General features: G+C 51.0%; 1 protein-coding gene across 2 annotated transcripts in view; it reads left to right on the top strand.

The window, feature by feature from the left end:
- The first annotated feature begins 7,846 nt into the window (after positions 1-7,846).
- The window catches only part of PGM1 (phosphoglucomutase 1), a 30,428-nt gene continuing 21,372 nt past the window's right edge, over positions 7,847-16,902 (top strand). Inside the window, exons 1-3 of one of the 2 annotated variants that reach the window (XM_076073984.1) lie at positions 7,847-7,989; positions 14,879-15,144; positions 16,491-16,653. In XM_076073984.1, coding sequence (XP_075930099.1) covers positions 14,893-15,144; positions 16,491-16,653 — 415 coding nt within the window. In that variant the 5' untranslated portion in view covers positions 7,847-7,989; positions 14,879-14,892. Of the gene's footprint in view, positions 7,990-12,643; positions 12,790-14,878; positions 15,145-16,490; positions 16,654-16,902 lie in introns of those variants that run through there. The other variant, XM_032970666.2, reaches the window with a different exon arrangement.

Below are 16,902 nucleotides of genomic sequence, written 5' to 3'. Positions count from 1 at the left end.
GGGGGGGGGGACAGAGCTTTGTGACGTCATATTTGAGGGGGGGTCTGACTTTTTGTGACGCCGTGTGACCAGGGGGGGGGGTCAAAATCGCGAGACGTTATTTATGGACGGCCCCTTAACTGCAATACACTCGTCCTTGGACGGGCTATAGGCTAGTAGTCATATAGTTTAGTTTAAATTTCGATTCAAAGCTTTCGTGACTGCAGGGATTCATATTCTTGGTTCTTTCGGTAAAGTCACCACGTAGAAGGGAAATAAATCTTATTGTTTTATTTGTATTATTTTATTATTTCCCTTGTACGTGACTTTACCGAAAGAACCAACACTAAAAAGTTGAGTTTAGTTTTAGCTCCCTGAGTGGAGCGGGAGATAGGCCCTGTCAAGTGACGTGTAAGAAGAACGCCGTCTATTCGGTAAAGTCACGTAGGTAAAAATAAAATAACAAAAATCACGACGTTTCGGCCACAACACAAACGGCCTTCATCAGGTGAAGGGACCGGACTGTCCAGAGGACAGCGTTGGAGTGAAGACTACGTATGGTGCAAAAGAAGTTCAACATACATACACAACAATAAACACTACAATGCACACTACACTATACAATACGATACACCACACTAGGCTATACACTACTATACACGACACTAAATTGACAATTGAATCATTTGGCGGGAGCCCGGGGTCCCGCAAAAATCAGGTCAATAATAATAATTATTTTTCTTCAGTCCGCCCCATTCGTGATCCCGACAGCAACGCGCCGCCCGCCCAGACTCGCACCAACAACAAGCGCCAGCAGGCGGCGATCAACACGATGGGCACCACCCCACCGGGCAAACGCGAGCCCCGGGGGGCGTCCGCCACCCTCCGGTCAGCCGTCGATTCTCAGATTCTTTGCCAAGGCGAGCCCCGCCTGCCCCCCAGGCAGTGAATTTAACGTGTTTGTGTAATTTGTCAACTTTTTGCGAAACTTAGTGTCCCCGAGTAGCTCTCGACGAGGCCAATCGATTGACCGCTAGTTGTGTTGTCGGTAAGGCAGCAAGGCTCGTGTCGCTACGCGGTTTTTACCACCTCGGGCAGTGACGGGAACCCCGGGGTCCCGCCAATTGCTTCAATTCATCGCTTTAGAACTGCTTTTGTATGTTGTAGTTTGTTGTCCACTGCACCTCCAATGATCACGGTTGGCTAGGTACGGTGCGAAAGAAGTTCAACATACATCTTGTCAGTCCACTGCTCAGAGGTCGTTTGACCATACTTCACCACGCTGGTCACCGGTGTTCACCAACGCTCACGTGTCACCGTATGTTGAATTCCCACGTTTGGGAAGCAGCAAAATGTTGTACTCAAACCATTACACACAGTACAGGAAGTCATACCGTGTCATCCCATACGGTTTACCCCGTATTCTTGTGCAAGGAAATTGAGTTTTCAGGTCCATACGGCGTACAGCCGTTTCAATACGAGCAACGCATTTTTTTTGTCTACAGTAAAACCTTGGATTGCAAGCATAATTCGTTCCGGAAACGTGCTTGTAATCCAAAGCACTCGTATATCAGTTGTGATCACGTGACGCTAGGCAGACAAAGCGTATATACGTGCTACTCGTATTGCAAGACCTTCACTCGTTTATAATTAATATTTATTTAAAAAAATTGCTCATCTTGCAAAACACTCGCAGACTAAGTTACTCGCAATCCAAGGTTTTACTGTATTTGTTTGTGTTTCTTCCTTGTGATGGGACTTTGTAGGACGAACGTTGAGATTTAAAAGGGTCACGGGGTGACCAAATAAGGTCCGAATTGGTCTGTAATAAGGTAGGGCACTGATAAGGGGTTGATAGGTGTGCAGTAAGTGTACCCTTTAAGACTTTAAGGTGTATTCTTTGGTCTTTCGGCAAAGTTACGTAGATAGGTTCAAAGAAAATAACAAAAAATATTGTTATATTTTGTTATTATAACAAAATATTGTTATATTTTGTTATTTTCTTTGAACCTATCTACGTGACTTTACCGAAATACCCAAGAATTTGAATTCCTGCAGTCAAGTCTAGACTTTAAGGTGTTTATACGATTGGCCGTTCACAGCTAAGCCAGCATTGCTCCTTCGCCAATATTGAAAACCGGGTTAATTAAAACAGAAAATAACAATAATACGGAGAATGTCACACTGGTGCATGGAATAGCCGAGCAAGGGGCTTGCCAAGGTCACTTCTTGACATATTCCCGAACGTGCCCCACCAACCCCCCTTGAGTATGGGGGAGGGTCGTGGCTGGCCACTCGAGTGAGTGCAGCTACGCGACACCACGCACTAAAGATGCCACCTCCACCACCCCCCGTGTGTGACCTTCAACAGACTGGCGGGGAAAGTGCTGTTGGCGGTACACCAAACGGGTGGTGGGGGTGGCCAGCAACACGCCCGGCCGCCTTTGTCTCCCCAGCCGGCGATGTTTGATACACACCGCACCGGGTACCCGTTTGAGGCTGAGTCGATCTAGGGGTTCAGGAGCGGGATTCGAACTCGGGTGGCTCGGTTCGTAGCGCGGCTCAACTCCACTGCCGGTTCCCCACACGCCCCCCCCCCAGACACTAACAAAGACAAAGATCCCCCGTGCAGCCTCGAACAGACTGTAGCAGCAAAGGGGCCGTCCATAAATGACGTCACGCGATTTCTGGACCATTTTTGACCCCCTTCCCCTAGTCACACGGCGTCACAAAAAGTCAGACCCCCCCCCTCAAATATGACGTCACAAAGCTCTGCCCCCCCCCACACAAAATAAAACATGCTTCAAATAGCTTTAAACTATTGTCATTGTAGTGCGTATTTAATGTGGCGCTGCACTCTGATGTTGTAGGAGAAAACATTTATTAAAAAGTATATTTAATTAAGTAGAACGTGTTTATTTAAAGTTGCGCATTTTGATGTGACGTCACATTTCTAACCCCCCCCCCCCCGCGTCACACATCGTCACAAATGTCTGACCCCCCCCCCCCTAGGTGTGTGACGTCATTTATGGACGGCCCCCCAAGTGCACAAAGCCCTGCACGACGCAGGCGGACGTGACATACAAAACTCGCACGCGGTCATCACTGCAGCGATGCAAGATCATTGAAAAACTCTCACACCTCGCCCCCCCATACCCCCCACACACCCACCTCCTATGACCCCCACCCCCCATCACCCCCCTATCCCCCCCCACCACTCACGCTAACCCCCCCCCCACTCACGCTAACACCCACACACACCCACCTAACCCCCTACCCCACCCCCTATCTCCCCCACCCAACCCCCGATCCCCACCCCCCATCCCCACCACCACCCCCCATCGATGCTAATGGTACATCCCCATTTAAACCCAGAAGCGCATCTTAGTACGGAGCGACAGACCAGGTAGCTTCCACACAGCGTTGTGCAACCGATGAAAAGATATTGCCGCTCGACTGATTCGGAGTGAGACCTCTGCTGTTAAACTGGAGCCGGTCATAAGCACACTTCCCAAGTATGGGAAACTCTCCACTCTCTCCACAACTGCCCCATCACCGATTGGGAGTTGTGGGGGTGGAGTGTCCGATGGTACAAAATACCCAGGCAGGTGCTTAGTTTTGGTGGGGCTGATGGTAAGGCCCCATCTCATAGTGGCACGCTCCAGTCTCAGCAGCAGCGTCTCCAACTCCTCCTCTGAATGAGCAGCTATTACCAAATCATCAGCATACATAACGTGGTTGAGCAATAGGGAGCCATCCCTTGACCGCACCCGGGCATCGATCAGCCTCCCATTATATCTGTACCATATGGAGAGTCCCCCGGTACAGCTATTGAAGGCTTCACGAACTACGCGGTCAAAATAGATGTTAAATAATGTGGGAGCCAGAGGACATCCCTGTCGCACCCCAAGGTGTACAGGGAATGGCTCTGACTCCCGGCCACGTAGTTTTACCCGGGCCCGCTCACCATCATGAAGGTCCTTAATGATCGTGAGCAGAGGGTCAGGTACTCCAAAAGCATGAAGAACAACCCAGAGCCCAGGCCTACTGATGGTATCATAGGCCTTGACCAGGTCAATAAAGCAGAGATGTAGGTCTTGCTGGAATTCCCTACACCTCTGCTGTAGCAGACGGACAGAAAATATGGATCTGTGCAGGACCGCCCTTTTCTGAAACCACATTGGGGCTCCGCAAGCCTCTCCTCAGCGTGCCTGGCAAGGCGATGTTGAATAATCCTTGCCAGGACCTTTCCCGGCACACTGAGGAGTGAGATGCCCCTGTAGTTGTTACAGTCTGTGTGGTCCCCCTTCTTAAAGAGGGGGGACCACCAGAGCATCCTTCCAATCCTGCGGAACCCGTCCATTGGTCCAGACTGTTGTTATGATGTCATATAGGGCAGTCTGTGCACAAACGCCACCCTCCCTCAGCATTTCGCTTGGGAGATCATCTCTGCCCGCTGCCTTTCCTGGTCTCAGACTCCGGATCGCCTTCAATACTTCCTCAGCAGATGGCACCTCAGCCAGCCACTCACAGGGGGTGACTTCTTCCAATATTTGAGGCACCGCAGCCTCAGCAGGGTCATCCTCACTTTGTGCCACGATGTTTTTTTGGCTGAAGGATTTTCCCTCCCCCAGGACCTCACATAAATGCTCAGCAAATCTGCAAACCTGTTCCTGGGGGTCGGAGATTGGATCACCGTTTTTTTCCCTAATGATGGTAATAGGTGTGGTGCTGCAGGTTACTTTTTTGATGGAGTTAAATAGAGATTTGTGATCGCGGGCCACTGAGACAGACTCCATCTCCTCAGCAACCCGCGACCACCACCCATCCTTGCAGCGCCTCACGGCTCTCCGAACCTCCGAGCAAAGGCTGCGGTAAGCCTCCTCATTCTCTGACGTGGGATTCTGTAGCTGATGACAGTGGGCCTGTCGCTTTTTCTCAACTATCCTGAACACCTCCTCTGTCAGCCAGGGTCTCTGGGGAGGTCTGGACCGCGTACCCAAAGCAGCCAATGCAGCTGCATGAGTGACAGTCCTAAACCTCGCCCATTTACCCTCGACATCCGGAGGAGTGGGGGACGATGCCAACCCCAGCCGCAGGCAATGATGGAATTCTCACTTGCAACTTTCATCAGATAACTGAGACCAGGCCACTGTAGGTTGGAATGGGGTCCTGGGTGTACACCCACCACCGGAGCGGAAGAATGGCAGGCGCATCTTACAGATGACAAGTCGATGGTCAGAGGGCAGATCAGCTCCACGGTAGGTCCTGGTGTCAAGGACATGGGCTCGCATCTGCTGTTCCGTCACTATGTAGTCCAGCAGATGTTCTTGCTTGGACCCGGCATGCATCCATGATGTTGTGTGGATGCGCCGATGCCGGAACAGCGTGTTGGTAATTACAAGCCCATGGGCTGCACAAAAATCTAGCAGCCTCCTACCGTTGTTATTGAGCTGATCTGGCCCATGCCCTCCAATCACTCCAGACCAGGTGCCAGCATCATGACCCACTCGGGCATTGAAGTCACCCAACAAGATGACTCTATCCCGAGGGGCCACTTTAGCCAGCACCTGTGACAGGAGGTCATAGAAGGCATCTGACTCATCGGCTTGGCCGGCATCACTCCACGGATGTTCGTCTTCGGTGGGGGCATAAGTAACCACGACCATCACTCCTCGCCTCCGATTGATGGGAAGGCGAGCCCAAAGTAGCCTGGGGCTTACAGCTTCCCACACCTCACCGCCACACTCCCACGCCCCCTTCATTCTTTTATTCATAAGAAGAGCCACACCCTGTTGTTTGACAATCTGCTGCCCCGAGTAGAGGGCTGTCCACCCCTCATGATGGCAGGAGCCAGAACCGGTCCACCGGACCTCCTGAATGCCACATAGATCCAGGCGGTACCGATCCAGCTCCTGACAGAGGAGTGGCAGCCTCTCCTCCACAGTGAGCGTTCGAACATTCCACGTGGCCACACGTAGTGGCTTTTCGTTGTTTCTGGAGGAGCCCTGAGGGTAGAGATTCAATCTCCTGGCTCCGCCAATTGGGGTTTGGCCAGGAGACGTCATAGATACCTGTCCCCCGGGGCCTACGGCACAAGCTTATTAGTTAGATATTTTATACGTGGTTTAGTGGTACATTTTTGAAGGTGGAGGGGTTACCAGCCCCTTGCACCCGTCCAGAGCCCCCGTTTTGCCACTGTGGTGGTCACAGACGCCATGAGGGGAGGAGCCAATCGGAATTGGCCCTCTCCCAACAGCACTGTCCACGACAGAGTTGCCCGTCCGGCACCGCGAGGAGGTAGGGGGTTGTTTTGCACACACACACACACATCCACACACACACAACAACAACAACCGCCATTCGCCACTAAGTGGCGGTGACGTCACCACGACGCTTGTGCCAGGCCATGTGCACCTTGAGGCCACGTGAAGTGTCGAACGCCCGCTGGCAGGAGGTCACGGGGCAGACCCAGGTGCAACGGGTCGACTGACTGAGACGACTGGCTGATGCACCACCTGTGCCCCCTACTGTGCCAACCTGCTGTGCTTTAGCCACCCGGCGCTCCGCTCGTTGTTGTGAGCGTCGCTCCTCCACCCTCCGTTGTTGTTGGAGGGCGACTGCCTCCAACTGCCCAGTAGCGTCCTTCACGAGCCTCCTCCACAGAGGCCGACCTTGACACCGCTGGTATCGCTCATCGGCAAGTCCACTCAGCTCCACGTCCTCCTGTACCACATCACTCCATCTCTTCTCTAGCCCGTGCCGCGCCCGTTTAGCCCCCTCGATCCGGCCGAACAAAAGCTGTTTCCGCATGCGGTGACTGGGCATGCGGGCTACATGACCTAGCCAACGCAGCCTTGCCTGCCGGAGGAGCTCACCGATGGGACCTTGCCCAGATCTTTCGAGGATTTGTGAGCTCCTCACACAATCCAGTCTGGTTAAACCCAGGATGGATCGTAGGCAGGCCAGCCTAAATGTTTCTAACCGGCCAAGATGTTCCATTAGGGGGGTCCACGTTTCGCAAGCGTAGAAAAGGGAGGGAATGACCGTGGCCGAGAAGACCTGAAGCTTAGTGCGGAGCGACAGACCAGGTAGCTTCCACACAGCGTTACGCAATCGATGAAAAGATATTGCCGCTCGACTGATTCGGAGTGAGACCTCTGCTGTTAAACTGGAGCCGGTCATAAGCACACTGCCCAGGTATGGGAAACTCTCCACTCTCTCCACAACTGCCCCATCACCGATTGGGAGATGTGGGGGTGGAGTGTCCGATGGTACAAAATACCCTCACATACACACACACACACCCACACATCCACACACACACCCACACATCCACACACACACTCACACATCCACACACACACCCACACACACATCCACACACACACACACCCACACATCCACACACACACCCACACATCCACACACACACTTACACATCCACACACACACCCACACACACATCCACACACACACACACCCACACATCCATCCACACGCACACACATCCATCCACACACACACATCCACACACACATCCACACACACACATCCACACACACACATCCACACACACACATCCACACACACACACATCCACACACACCCACACATCCATCCACACCCACACATCCATCCACACACATCCACACACACCACACACACACCCACACACACATCCACACACACATCCACACACACACACCCACACACACACACATCCACACACACACCCACACACACACCCACACACACACATCCACACACACACACATCCACACACACACCCACACACACACACCCACACACACACATCCACACACACCCAAACATCCTATTTAAACAAAATCAACATCAACGTCAAAAGCCTCTCCTCCCCCTGCCCGCCACAAGGCGAGAAGGAACAGTCCGCCCATGACGTCACTCCTCCAGCCGTGACGTCACTCCTCCAGCCGCACCGCGGCCTGCGATCCGTGCTTGCAGTGCGACGCTGCCGACATTGCCAAGGTGAGTGTGGTGTGTGTGTGGTGTGTGTGTGTGGTGTGTGTGGTGTGTAGTGTGTGTGTGGTGTGTGTGTGTGTGGTGTGTGTGTGTGGTGTGTGTGGTGTGTGTGTGTGTGGTGTGTGTGGTGTGTGTGTGGTGTGTGGTGTGGTGTGTGTGAGTGTGTGTTGTATGTGGTGTGTGTATGTGGTGTGTGTGTGGTGAGTGTGTGGGGTGTGTGTGTGGTGTGTGGTGTGTGTGGTGTGGTGTGTGTGGTGTGGTGTGTGTGGTGGTGTGTGGTGTGTGTGTGTGGTGTGTGTGTGTGGTGTGTGTGTGGTGTCTGTGTGTGTAGTGTGTGTGGTGTGTGTGTGGTGAGTGTGTGGTGTGTGTGGTGTGTGTGAGTGTGGTGTGTGTGGTGTGTGTGTGTGGTGTGTGTGTGTGGTGTGGTGTGTGTGGTGGTGTGTGTGTGGTGTGTTGTGTGTGTGTGTGGTGTGTGTGTGGTGTCTGTGTGTGTAGTGTGTGTGGTGTGTGTGTGGTGAGTGTGTGGTGTGTGTGGTGTGTATGTGGTGAGTGTGTGTGTGTGGTGTGTGTGTGGTGTGTGTGTGGTGTGTGTGGTGAGTGTGTGGTGTGTGTGTGGTGTGGTGTGTGTGTGGTGTGTGTGTGGTCTGTGTGGTGTGTGTGGTGAGTGTGTGTGTGGTGTGTGTGTGGTGTGTGTGAGTGTGTGTGTTGTGTGTGTGGGGTGTGTGGTGTGTGTGTGTGTGTGGTGTGTGTTTGTGGTGTGTGTGGTGTGTGTGTGGTGTGTGTGTGGTGTGTGCGTGGTGTGTGTGTGGTGTGTGCGTGTGGTGTGTGTGGTGTGTGTGTGGTGTCTGTGTGTGGTGTGTGTGTGGTGTGTGTGTGTGGTGTGGTGTGTGTGTGTGGCGTGTGTGTGGTGTGCGTGGTGTGTGGGTGGGTGTGTGGTGTGGTGTGTGTGTGGTGTGTGTGGAGTGTGTGGTGTGTGTGTGTGGTGTGAGTAATGTGTGTGTGGTGGTGAGTGTGTGGTGAGTGTGTGGTGTGTGTGTGGTGTGGTGTGTGTGTGGTGTGTGTGTGGTCTGTGTGGTGTGTGTGGTGAGTGTGTGTGTGGTGTGTGTGTGGTGTGTGTGAGTGTGTGTGTTGTGTGTGTGGGGTGTGTGGTGTGTGTGTGTGGTGAGTGTGTGTGTGGTGTGTGTTTGTGGTGTGTGTGGTGTGTGTGTGGTGTGTGTGTGGTGTGTGCGTGGTGTGTGTGTGGTGTGTGCGTGTGGTGTGTGTGGTGTGTGTGTGGTGTCTGTGTGTGGTGTGTGTGTGGTGTGTGTGTGTGGTGTGGTGTGTGTGTGTGGCGTGTGTGTGGTGTGCGTGGTGTGTGAGTGGGTGTGTGGTGTGGTGTGTGTGTGGTGTGTGTGGAGTGTGTGGTGTGTGTGTGGTGTGAGTAATGTGTGTGTGGTGGTGAGTGTGTGGTGAGTGTGTGGTGTGTGTGTGGTGTGGTGTGTGTGTGGTGTGTGTGTGGTCTGTGTGGTGTGTGTGGTGAGTGTGTGTGTGGTGTGTGTGTGGTGTGTGTGAGTGTGTGTGTTGTGTGTGTGGGGTGTGTGGTGTGTGTGTGTGGTGAGTGTGTGTGTGGTGTGTGTTTGTGGTGTGTGTGGTGTGTGTGTGGTGTGTGTGTGGTGTGTGCGTGGTGTGTGTGTGGTGTGTGCGTGTGGTGTGTGTGGTGTGTGTGTGGTGTCTGTGTGTGGTGTGTGTGTGGTGTGTGTGTGTGGTGTGGTGTGTGTGTGTGGCGTGTGTGTGGTGTGCGTGGTGTGTGGGTGGGTGTGTGGTGTGGTGTGTGTGGAGTGTGTGGTGTGTGTGTGTGGTGTGAGTAATGTGTGTGTGGTGTGTGTGTGTGGTGTGTGTGTGTGGCGTGTGTGTGTGGTGTGCGTGGTGTGTGGGTGTGGGTGTGTGGTGTGTGTGTGGTGTGTGTGTGTGGTGTGAGTAATGTGTGTGTGGTGGTGAGTGTGTGGTGAGTGTGTGGTGTGCGAGTGCGGTGTGGTGAGTGTGTAGTGTGTGGTGTGTGTGTGGTGAGTGCGTGGTGTGTGAGTGTGGTGTGTGTGTAGTGTGGTGGTGTCACAGCGGTGAGTGCCTCTGTCTCTCTGTCGTCTGTGTGCGTGTCTCGTGTGTGTGTGTACGGTACACCTAGCACACGTGTGAAACAGACTAGCAGTGGATAGTCTTTTGAAGGGCATTTTCACCTCCCCGATCACGCGGTGCGTTTCAATTGCATCGATGTGGTCAAGTGCTATACGCGTAGCTCAGTGTGACACAATAACGTCTTGACTTAAAGCTTTCGTGACTGCAGGAATTCATATTCTTGGGTCTTTCGGTAAAACACGTAGATCGGGGCCGTTCATAAATGACGTCACGCACCTGGGGGGGGGGGGGGTCAGACATTTGTGACGGTGTGTGACGAAGGGGGTGGGGGGGTGAGAAGTGTGACGTCACATCAAAATGCGCAACTTTAAATAAATATAGGCAACACGTTCTACTTAATTAAATAGACTTTTTAATAAATGTTTTCTCCTACAACATCAGGTTGCAGCGTCACATGAAATACGCACTACAATGACAATAGTTTAAAGCGATTTGAAGCGTGATTTTTTTGGGTCGGGAGCAGAGCTTTGTGACGTCATTTGAGGGGGGGGGTCAAAAACATCTAAAATATCGTGACGTCATTTATGGACGGCCCCATAGGTTCAAAGAAAATTTCGGTCAAGTCACGTAGATAGGTTTCAAAGAAAAAAAATATTTGAACCTATCTACGTGACTTTACTGAAAAACCTAAGAATATGTGACACAATTGTTTTCGGAATCAGAATACTGTATGCATTTGTACTGGAGAAATCCGACGAGCTATAAAGATCTTTTTTTCACATATGTCCAGTAGGGGCACGGGATCAGAACGTTAGAACAAACAATAAAAAAAAACACGATAGCACTGCAAAGTATGGGATGGGTAAGAAATTCACTACTATGTCAAGCCTACTGAGCTCTATTAACTTATTTTTCAGAAGCGACCTGGCCACAAATGGTAGCTCAACAAAGTGGCCTGTCGTGTGGACATGTACAGCGGCCAAATAATATTCGAAACGCGTGGCGATGTTGATTCTAAACGTGGAGGGAAAAACCGGAGGACCCGGAGAAAAATCCACGCGACCACGGGGAGAGAGAGAGCGAGAGAGAGAGACACGCAAACCACAAATATACAGCAGGCGTCAGTTTTCAGTTTCATGTATTAGGTATAACCCTGTGAGCCATGTGGCTCTTGACTCGGGTGCAACCGCAACAAACAAAAACACGAACAAAGAAACGTCTTAAAGCGACTACGCGCAACAGGAAAATCCAGGAATAAACAGCGTCAGGGGTCAGGATCGAACCCACGACCTCCAGCGTACCTGGCGAGGTTAGTTTACATAATTTGAGGGGCAATTGAGCTGGAATATATATTCCTACAGTATATATCTTCCAATAATATAGAAGATATTCTTGGTTCTTTCGGTAAAGTCACGTAGAAGGGAAACAATAAAATAATAAAAATATGAAAAACAATAAAATTCTCACGACGTTTGGACCGCAACACAAGCGACCATCATCAGGTGTGAAAACCACAGCAAGAAAATTTGAACAAAGTGGCGGTTATTTTTAACGTTAGCACCACGGAGAGCGATTTGACAGTTATTCAGATGGACGAGTCCATCTATTTTGATTTAAAGCTTTCGTGACTGCAGTAATTCATATTCTTAGTTTTTTCGGTAAAGTCACGTTGAAGAGAAACAACAAAATAACAAAATATATATAAAACAATAAAAATTCTCACGACCGTTTGAGTTATGGTCGAAACGTCGTGAGAATTTTTATTGTTTTATATATATTTTGTTATTTTGTTGTTTCTCTTCAACGTGACTTTACCGAAAAAACTAAGAATATGAGTCCATCTATGTTCGGAAAAGAGGAGGGGGGAGACGAAAAATAATGGATGCGGTCTGAAAGCCACTTTTTTCAAATTTTCTTGTTGTAGTTTTCACACCTGATGATGATTGCTTGTGTTGCAGTCGAAACGTCGTGAGAATTGTATTGCTTTTTTAATATTTTTATTTTTTATCGTTTCCCTTCTACGTGACTTTACCGAAAGAACCAAAAATATGAATCCCCTGCAGTCACGAAAGCTTTAAATCAAAATATAGAACAGTCCACATTGAATTGGTGAAACATTTCAGAGTCTGTGTGTGCTTGGTGAAATCGGAAAGAGGAACACGGTGGAGTGTTGACGACACAGCGCAGAGATTTGAGTGACCGTCATTGAAGCCTTTCAGAAAAGTGGGCTCATTGCAAAGGGCACGCCTGCTAGGCAGGAAGACGTCCGATGGTCGAGAGTAGCTCTGGAGTTGCCGCCAAAGGAATGGAGCACGGAGCTCGTCCGCGAAGGGAGATGGAAGCGATTGCGGAGAGTTCTTGCGTGCACGCATCGCGATGCTGTACGGACAGTAATAATTATTGGCATCTCAGCTGTGATCACCAGGTTGGGGAGGGCGGTATCTTCATCCAGCAGTGGATTGGCCACGGCCGAGGCTGGTGGTGACAGTGGTTGGTAGTAGGGGGTTGGGCGAGGGTGTGCGTCCAGGGATACATTCGTCGAGTCAAATGTCATCGTTGCAGACGCAGGCTGACTTTATATTTAGAAGCCAGTGCTGTATGTGTGTACGCTATATATGCACAGAAAGTCGGTGCACAGTCCTCAGTTGCCACTGTGGGTGCAGGAGTTTGCAAGACAAGACTCATTGAACTCAGGCAAGCAATGTCATTATCGTTGTTGTTATCGTCATCGTCGTCATCAAGATCCGTTGTTGTACCTGTATTTCACGATTTCGGATGTACATTTCACTGGACATCTGTGAAAGAGAAAAAAAAGCATTACAGCTCATCGGATTCCTCCAGGAGAAAAAATATTCCGATTCCGGGCAATTGTGATCCAGAGGTGGTTTAGCGTCAGCCAATTGGGACTGTAATTCAGGACTTCGTGTTTTACACTGAGAGGTTGGTTACTGGCAAGTATTGTTTGAGAGCCACGATTCGCATCACAGCCATATGTTCGTTGCGTGTTCGCGTGTTGCATGTTCTTCGGGGTTGTCACTGCGGTGTGCAAAATGCATGTCAGGAACGCAACGTGCGCAGAATGCTAGTAACAAGGGTAGTTATGTACACGAAGCGTGATCCGTGTATAGATATCCTACCGATAGCTCGTGACCTTTTTAACCTTCCTTTCCGTACATGGTTGAGTATTGTGAACGTGATGGCTCTGCATCTTGGACGAGGATAGTTAAACTATTTCGATTGGGATTGGTGAGAGGCTTTGACATTAAACCGTCACTTCCAATGCAGTAACCTCCCACTTACTCTCTACTGCATTTTAGTGGGGTATCTACAAATGGATATCCTGCATAATGCATACCACTGCACATTCTGTGGCAATGTACTCAATATATCAATGTGTTGTCAGTAAATTGGGGTCATGTCAGCCCTTCATCACACTGGGGTGCATGATTCGAGTACCACTTTATGAGAAATCGACAGCAGTGGTTTTCCTCTGGGGCGACTCATCCTTGCCATATGAACGTGGAGTTGCCATCTCTGGCTTTAGGACTGTGGACAGGCAATAAGGGACTTTGCGTGCGAGTTTTAAGTGTGATGCCACATTGAGTATGTACAGTACATTTAATGCAGCTCACGTATTGCGGTAAATCTGGTCGTAAAACAGCTGATGATCCTAATGCACGGGACTTATCATCAAAAATACATTTTTTTTAAAACGTCTGCGTCTTGATATCCGCACGGACATATACACATATAGGGTAGATGTACATTTCTACAATATCCTAAATACACGTTAAAGAGTCATGCAAACGTTACAGTAAACAAAAGCCTGATTTAGAATGTGCATTTCATGACTGGACTAATAGGCATACTGCATAGTGCAGTCAGAAATTGTGTCGTTACAGTAAAACCTTGGATCGCGAGTAACTTGGTCTGCGAGTGTTTTGCAAGACGAGCAAAACATTTAAATAAACAATAATTTGATAAACGAGCTAGGGTCTTGCAATACGAGTAGTAGTACGTGTATACGCTTTGTCTGCCGAGCGTCACGTGATCACAACTGATATACGAGTGCTTTGATATACGAGTGCTTTGGATTACAAGCACGTTTTTTCCGGAACGATTTATGCTCGCAATCCAAGGTTTTACTGTACTTGCATAATTGATATACTACATGTGTAAGACTGATACCCACATTATATACAGGCACAGGAGTCGATGAGCACGGTTGGCTACGTACGGTGCTAAATAAATTCAACATACATACATTGGTGATAATGGGAAGAACACTCTACGCTTATGTATGGCTGAAATATGTTCAACCTAGGGGAATGCCCAGAACCCGTTTGGATCATCGTCACTGGTGTTGGTAGCCGTGGGCGGGAATCGAATTTGTGTCAGCGGGTTTGGAGCGCAGTGTGCTAACCGCTGTGTTACCGCTTGGACATATAAAGACAAAGATTCCCCATATAGCTTCAATAGATTGTTGGGGCAAGTGCTGTTAGCGAGTACCTATGAAGGCCGGAACGGTACACGAGGGGGTGGGTGGACAGCACCATTCCCGACCGCCTTTGTCTCCCCAGTAGTGATGTTTACACACCGCACCAGGTGCTCATTTGAGGCTGAGTCAGCCTAGGGGAATGCCTACGACTGGTTCAGATCATCGTCACTGGTGTTGGTAGCCGTGAGCGGGAATCAAACTCATGTCGCCGGGTTTGACGTACACACACACACACACGGACACGCGCGGAATCGACCGGTCAACGTCTTTACGCGCTCTTCGCAGGTCGCCGGTCAACCATGGCAGCTCACAAGGTGGTGCGGGTACCGACCAAGCCGTACGATGACCAGAAGCCCGGCACCAGCGGCCTGCGCAAGCGCGTCTCCGTCTTCCAGAGCAAGGAGCACTACGCGGAGAACTTCGTGCAGGCCGTGCTGGGCTCCCTGGAGCCCGGCGAGAGAACCGGGGCCACCCTGCTATGCGGCGGGGACGGCCGCTTCTACATGCACCACGCCATTGCCCTCATCGCGCGCATCTCGGCGGCCAACGGAGTACGTGCCGTGCGTGTGCGCGTGCCGTGCGTGTCCGGTCTTCTTCTTCTTCTTCTTTTGTACGGCTGATGCAGATGCAGAGCGGCAAATTATAATTTCACATTGAGGTGGTCGAGCCAGATAACCGCGTCAGGAGCAGCGAGAGTGCCATCGGTGTGATGTCGCCGTCGTATTTGCGGATCGGGCATTGCGTCGTTTTATGGCGTGGAGGTGGAAGGTGGCAGCAGCCTTCACGCGGCCCACTCCGTTAAGTGAGAAATCGCGACGAATGCCGACAGCGCGGCGACCGAACGTCGATCATTGATCTCGCGGTCTCCGGAACAACAGCGCAAGCGTGTGTCCGGTGCTCGCCGCCCACCGTCTGCTCCTCGCAGGACAGAGACGGACGCGCTACGGCCCGACCGGCTGGCTGGGCCGGAGCGCGTTCAGCCGCTTTGGTGTGGCAGATGTTCGCGGTCGAGGCCAGCGTCCACCCCAGTGGGGAGATGTTAACTACCTCGCCTAGTGTGCAGGAGGTCGTGGTTTCAATCGTGACTGACGCCTGCTGTATATTTAGAGTTTGCATGTTCGCTGTGTTTTCCCCCTGTTGGTCGCGTGGATTTTTCTCCCGGCCCTCCGGTTTTTACCTCCACATTTAGAATCAACGTACGTTTTGAGTATTTGGCTGCTATAAACTTCTACGTGATAAGCCACTTCCGTTGGGCTATCATTTGTGGCCAGACGGCTTCTGAAAAAGAGTTACGTAGCTCAGTGGGCCTTACCTGCTGAAATAAAAAAAATGAAAAAAGGTTGGTGCTGCTAATGCTTACAGAATGTGCCCTCCGGCAAAAAAAATCTCTTGTCAATGAAATGGTATCTCCCAAAGTGTATTTCTCCCAGATCCGTGCGGGGGTCTTGGCACGGCGTGCACTAGCGGCGAACGTGTATAGCACTGACCTTTCCGAGGCGGTGACGTGGCTAAAATTAACGCGCGGATGCTCTGCAAAAAGGGGGTTCCGCACTGCTCCCTGATTTACCGCGCCGCTTATAGAATGCGTCGCGCGGGAGCGGTTCTCAACCGTGGTGCTGGTGGCTCCTCCGCCACCCGTCACACGATTCACACCCCACCCACACCCCCCCATGCCTCGGGCTAACGATTCGATTCTAGAATTTATTTAGATTTGTATTGTCTCATTTGTACCGTGTGTCTCGTGCTGTGCTGTCATCCGTTCCCATGGAGCTTGGCGTTGTTAACGCCATCGGAATCGGCCGCGATGACCTCTTCATCTCAGTAAACGCGATCTCTTGATGATGGCGATGGTGGTGGTGATTATGATGATGATTATGGCGATGGTGATTTACTGCAGATTGGGCGGCTGGTGATCGGACAGAAAGGCATCTTCTCCACCCCGGCCGTGTCCAACCTCATCCGCAAGCGCAAGGCGGTCGGAGGGATCATCCTGACGGCGAGCCACAACCCCGGCGGCCCCAACGGAGACTTTGGCATTAAGTTCAACACGGCCAATGGAGGTCGCTACCTTCCCCGTGCTGTCCGGGTGGCGGGTTTGCGCCGGATAGTGCGCCCACGTGTTTAAACAGAATTACAAATTGACTTGACTTGACCGCGCTGCCGTTTCTTGTACGGTGGCTCCCAGTCAAAGTCACGGTGGCGAGATGTTAACTACCTCGCCTGGTATGCAGGAGGTCGTGGGTTCAATCCCGACCCTGACACCTATTGTATATTTGGAGTTTTCATGTCTCTCTCCCAGTGGTCATGTG

Source organism: Petromyzon marinus, chromosome 44, assembly GCF_048934315.1.
Source record: "Petromyzon marinus isolate PM22_M1 ecotype Great Lakes invasive population chromosome 44, UKy_Petmar_22M1.pri1.0, whole genome shotgun sequence".
NCBI classification, from domain to species: domain Eukaryota; kingdom Metazoa; phylum Chordata; class Hyperoartia; order Petromyzontiformes; family Petromyzontidae; genus Petromyzon; species Petromyzon marinus.
Note: the sequence above shows the minus strand (reverse complement) of the source record. Positions and strands in the feature narration are given on the sequence as shown.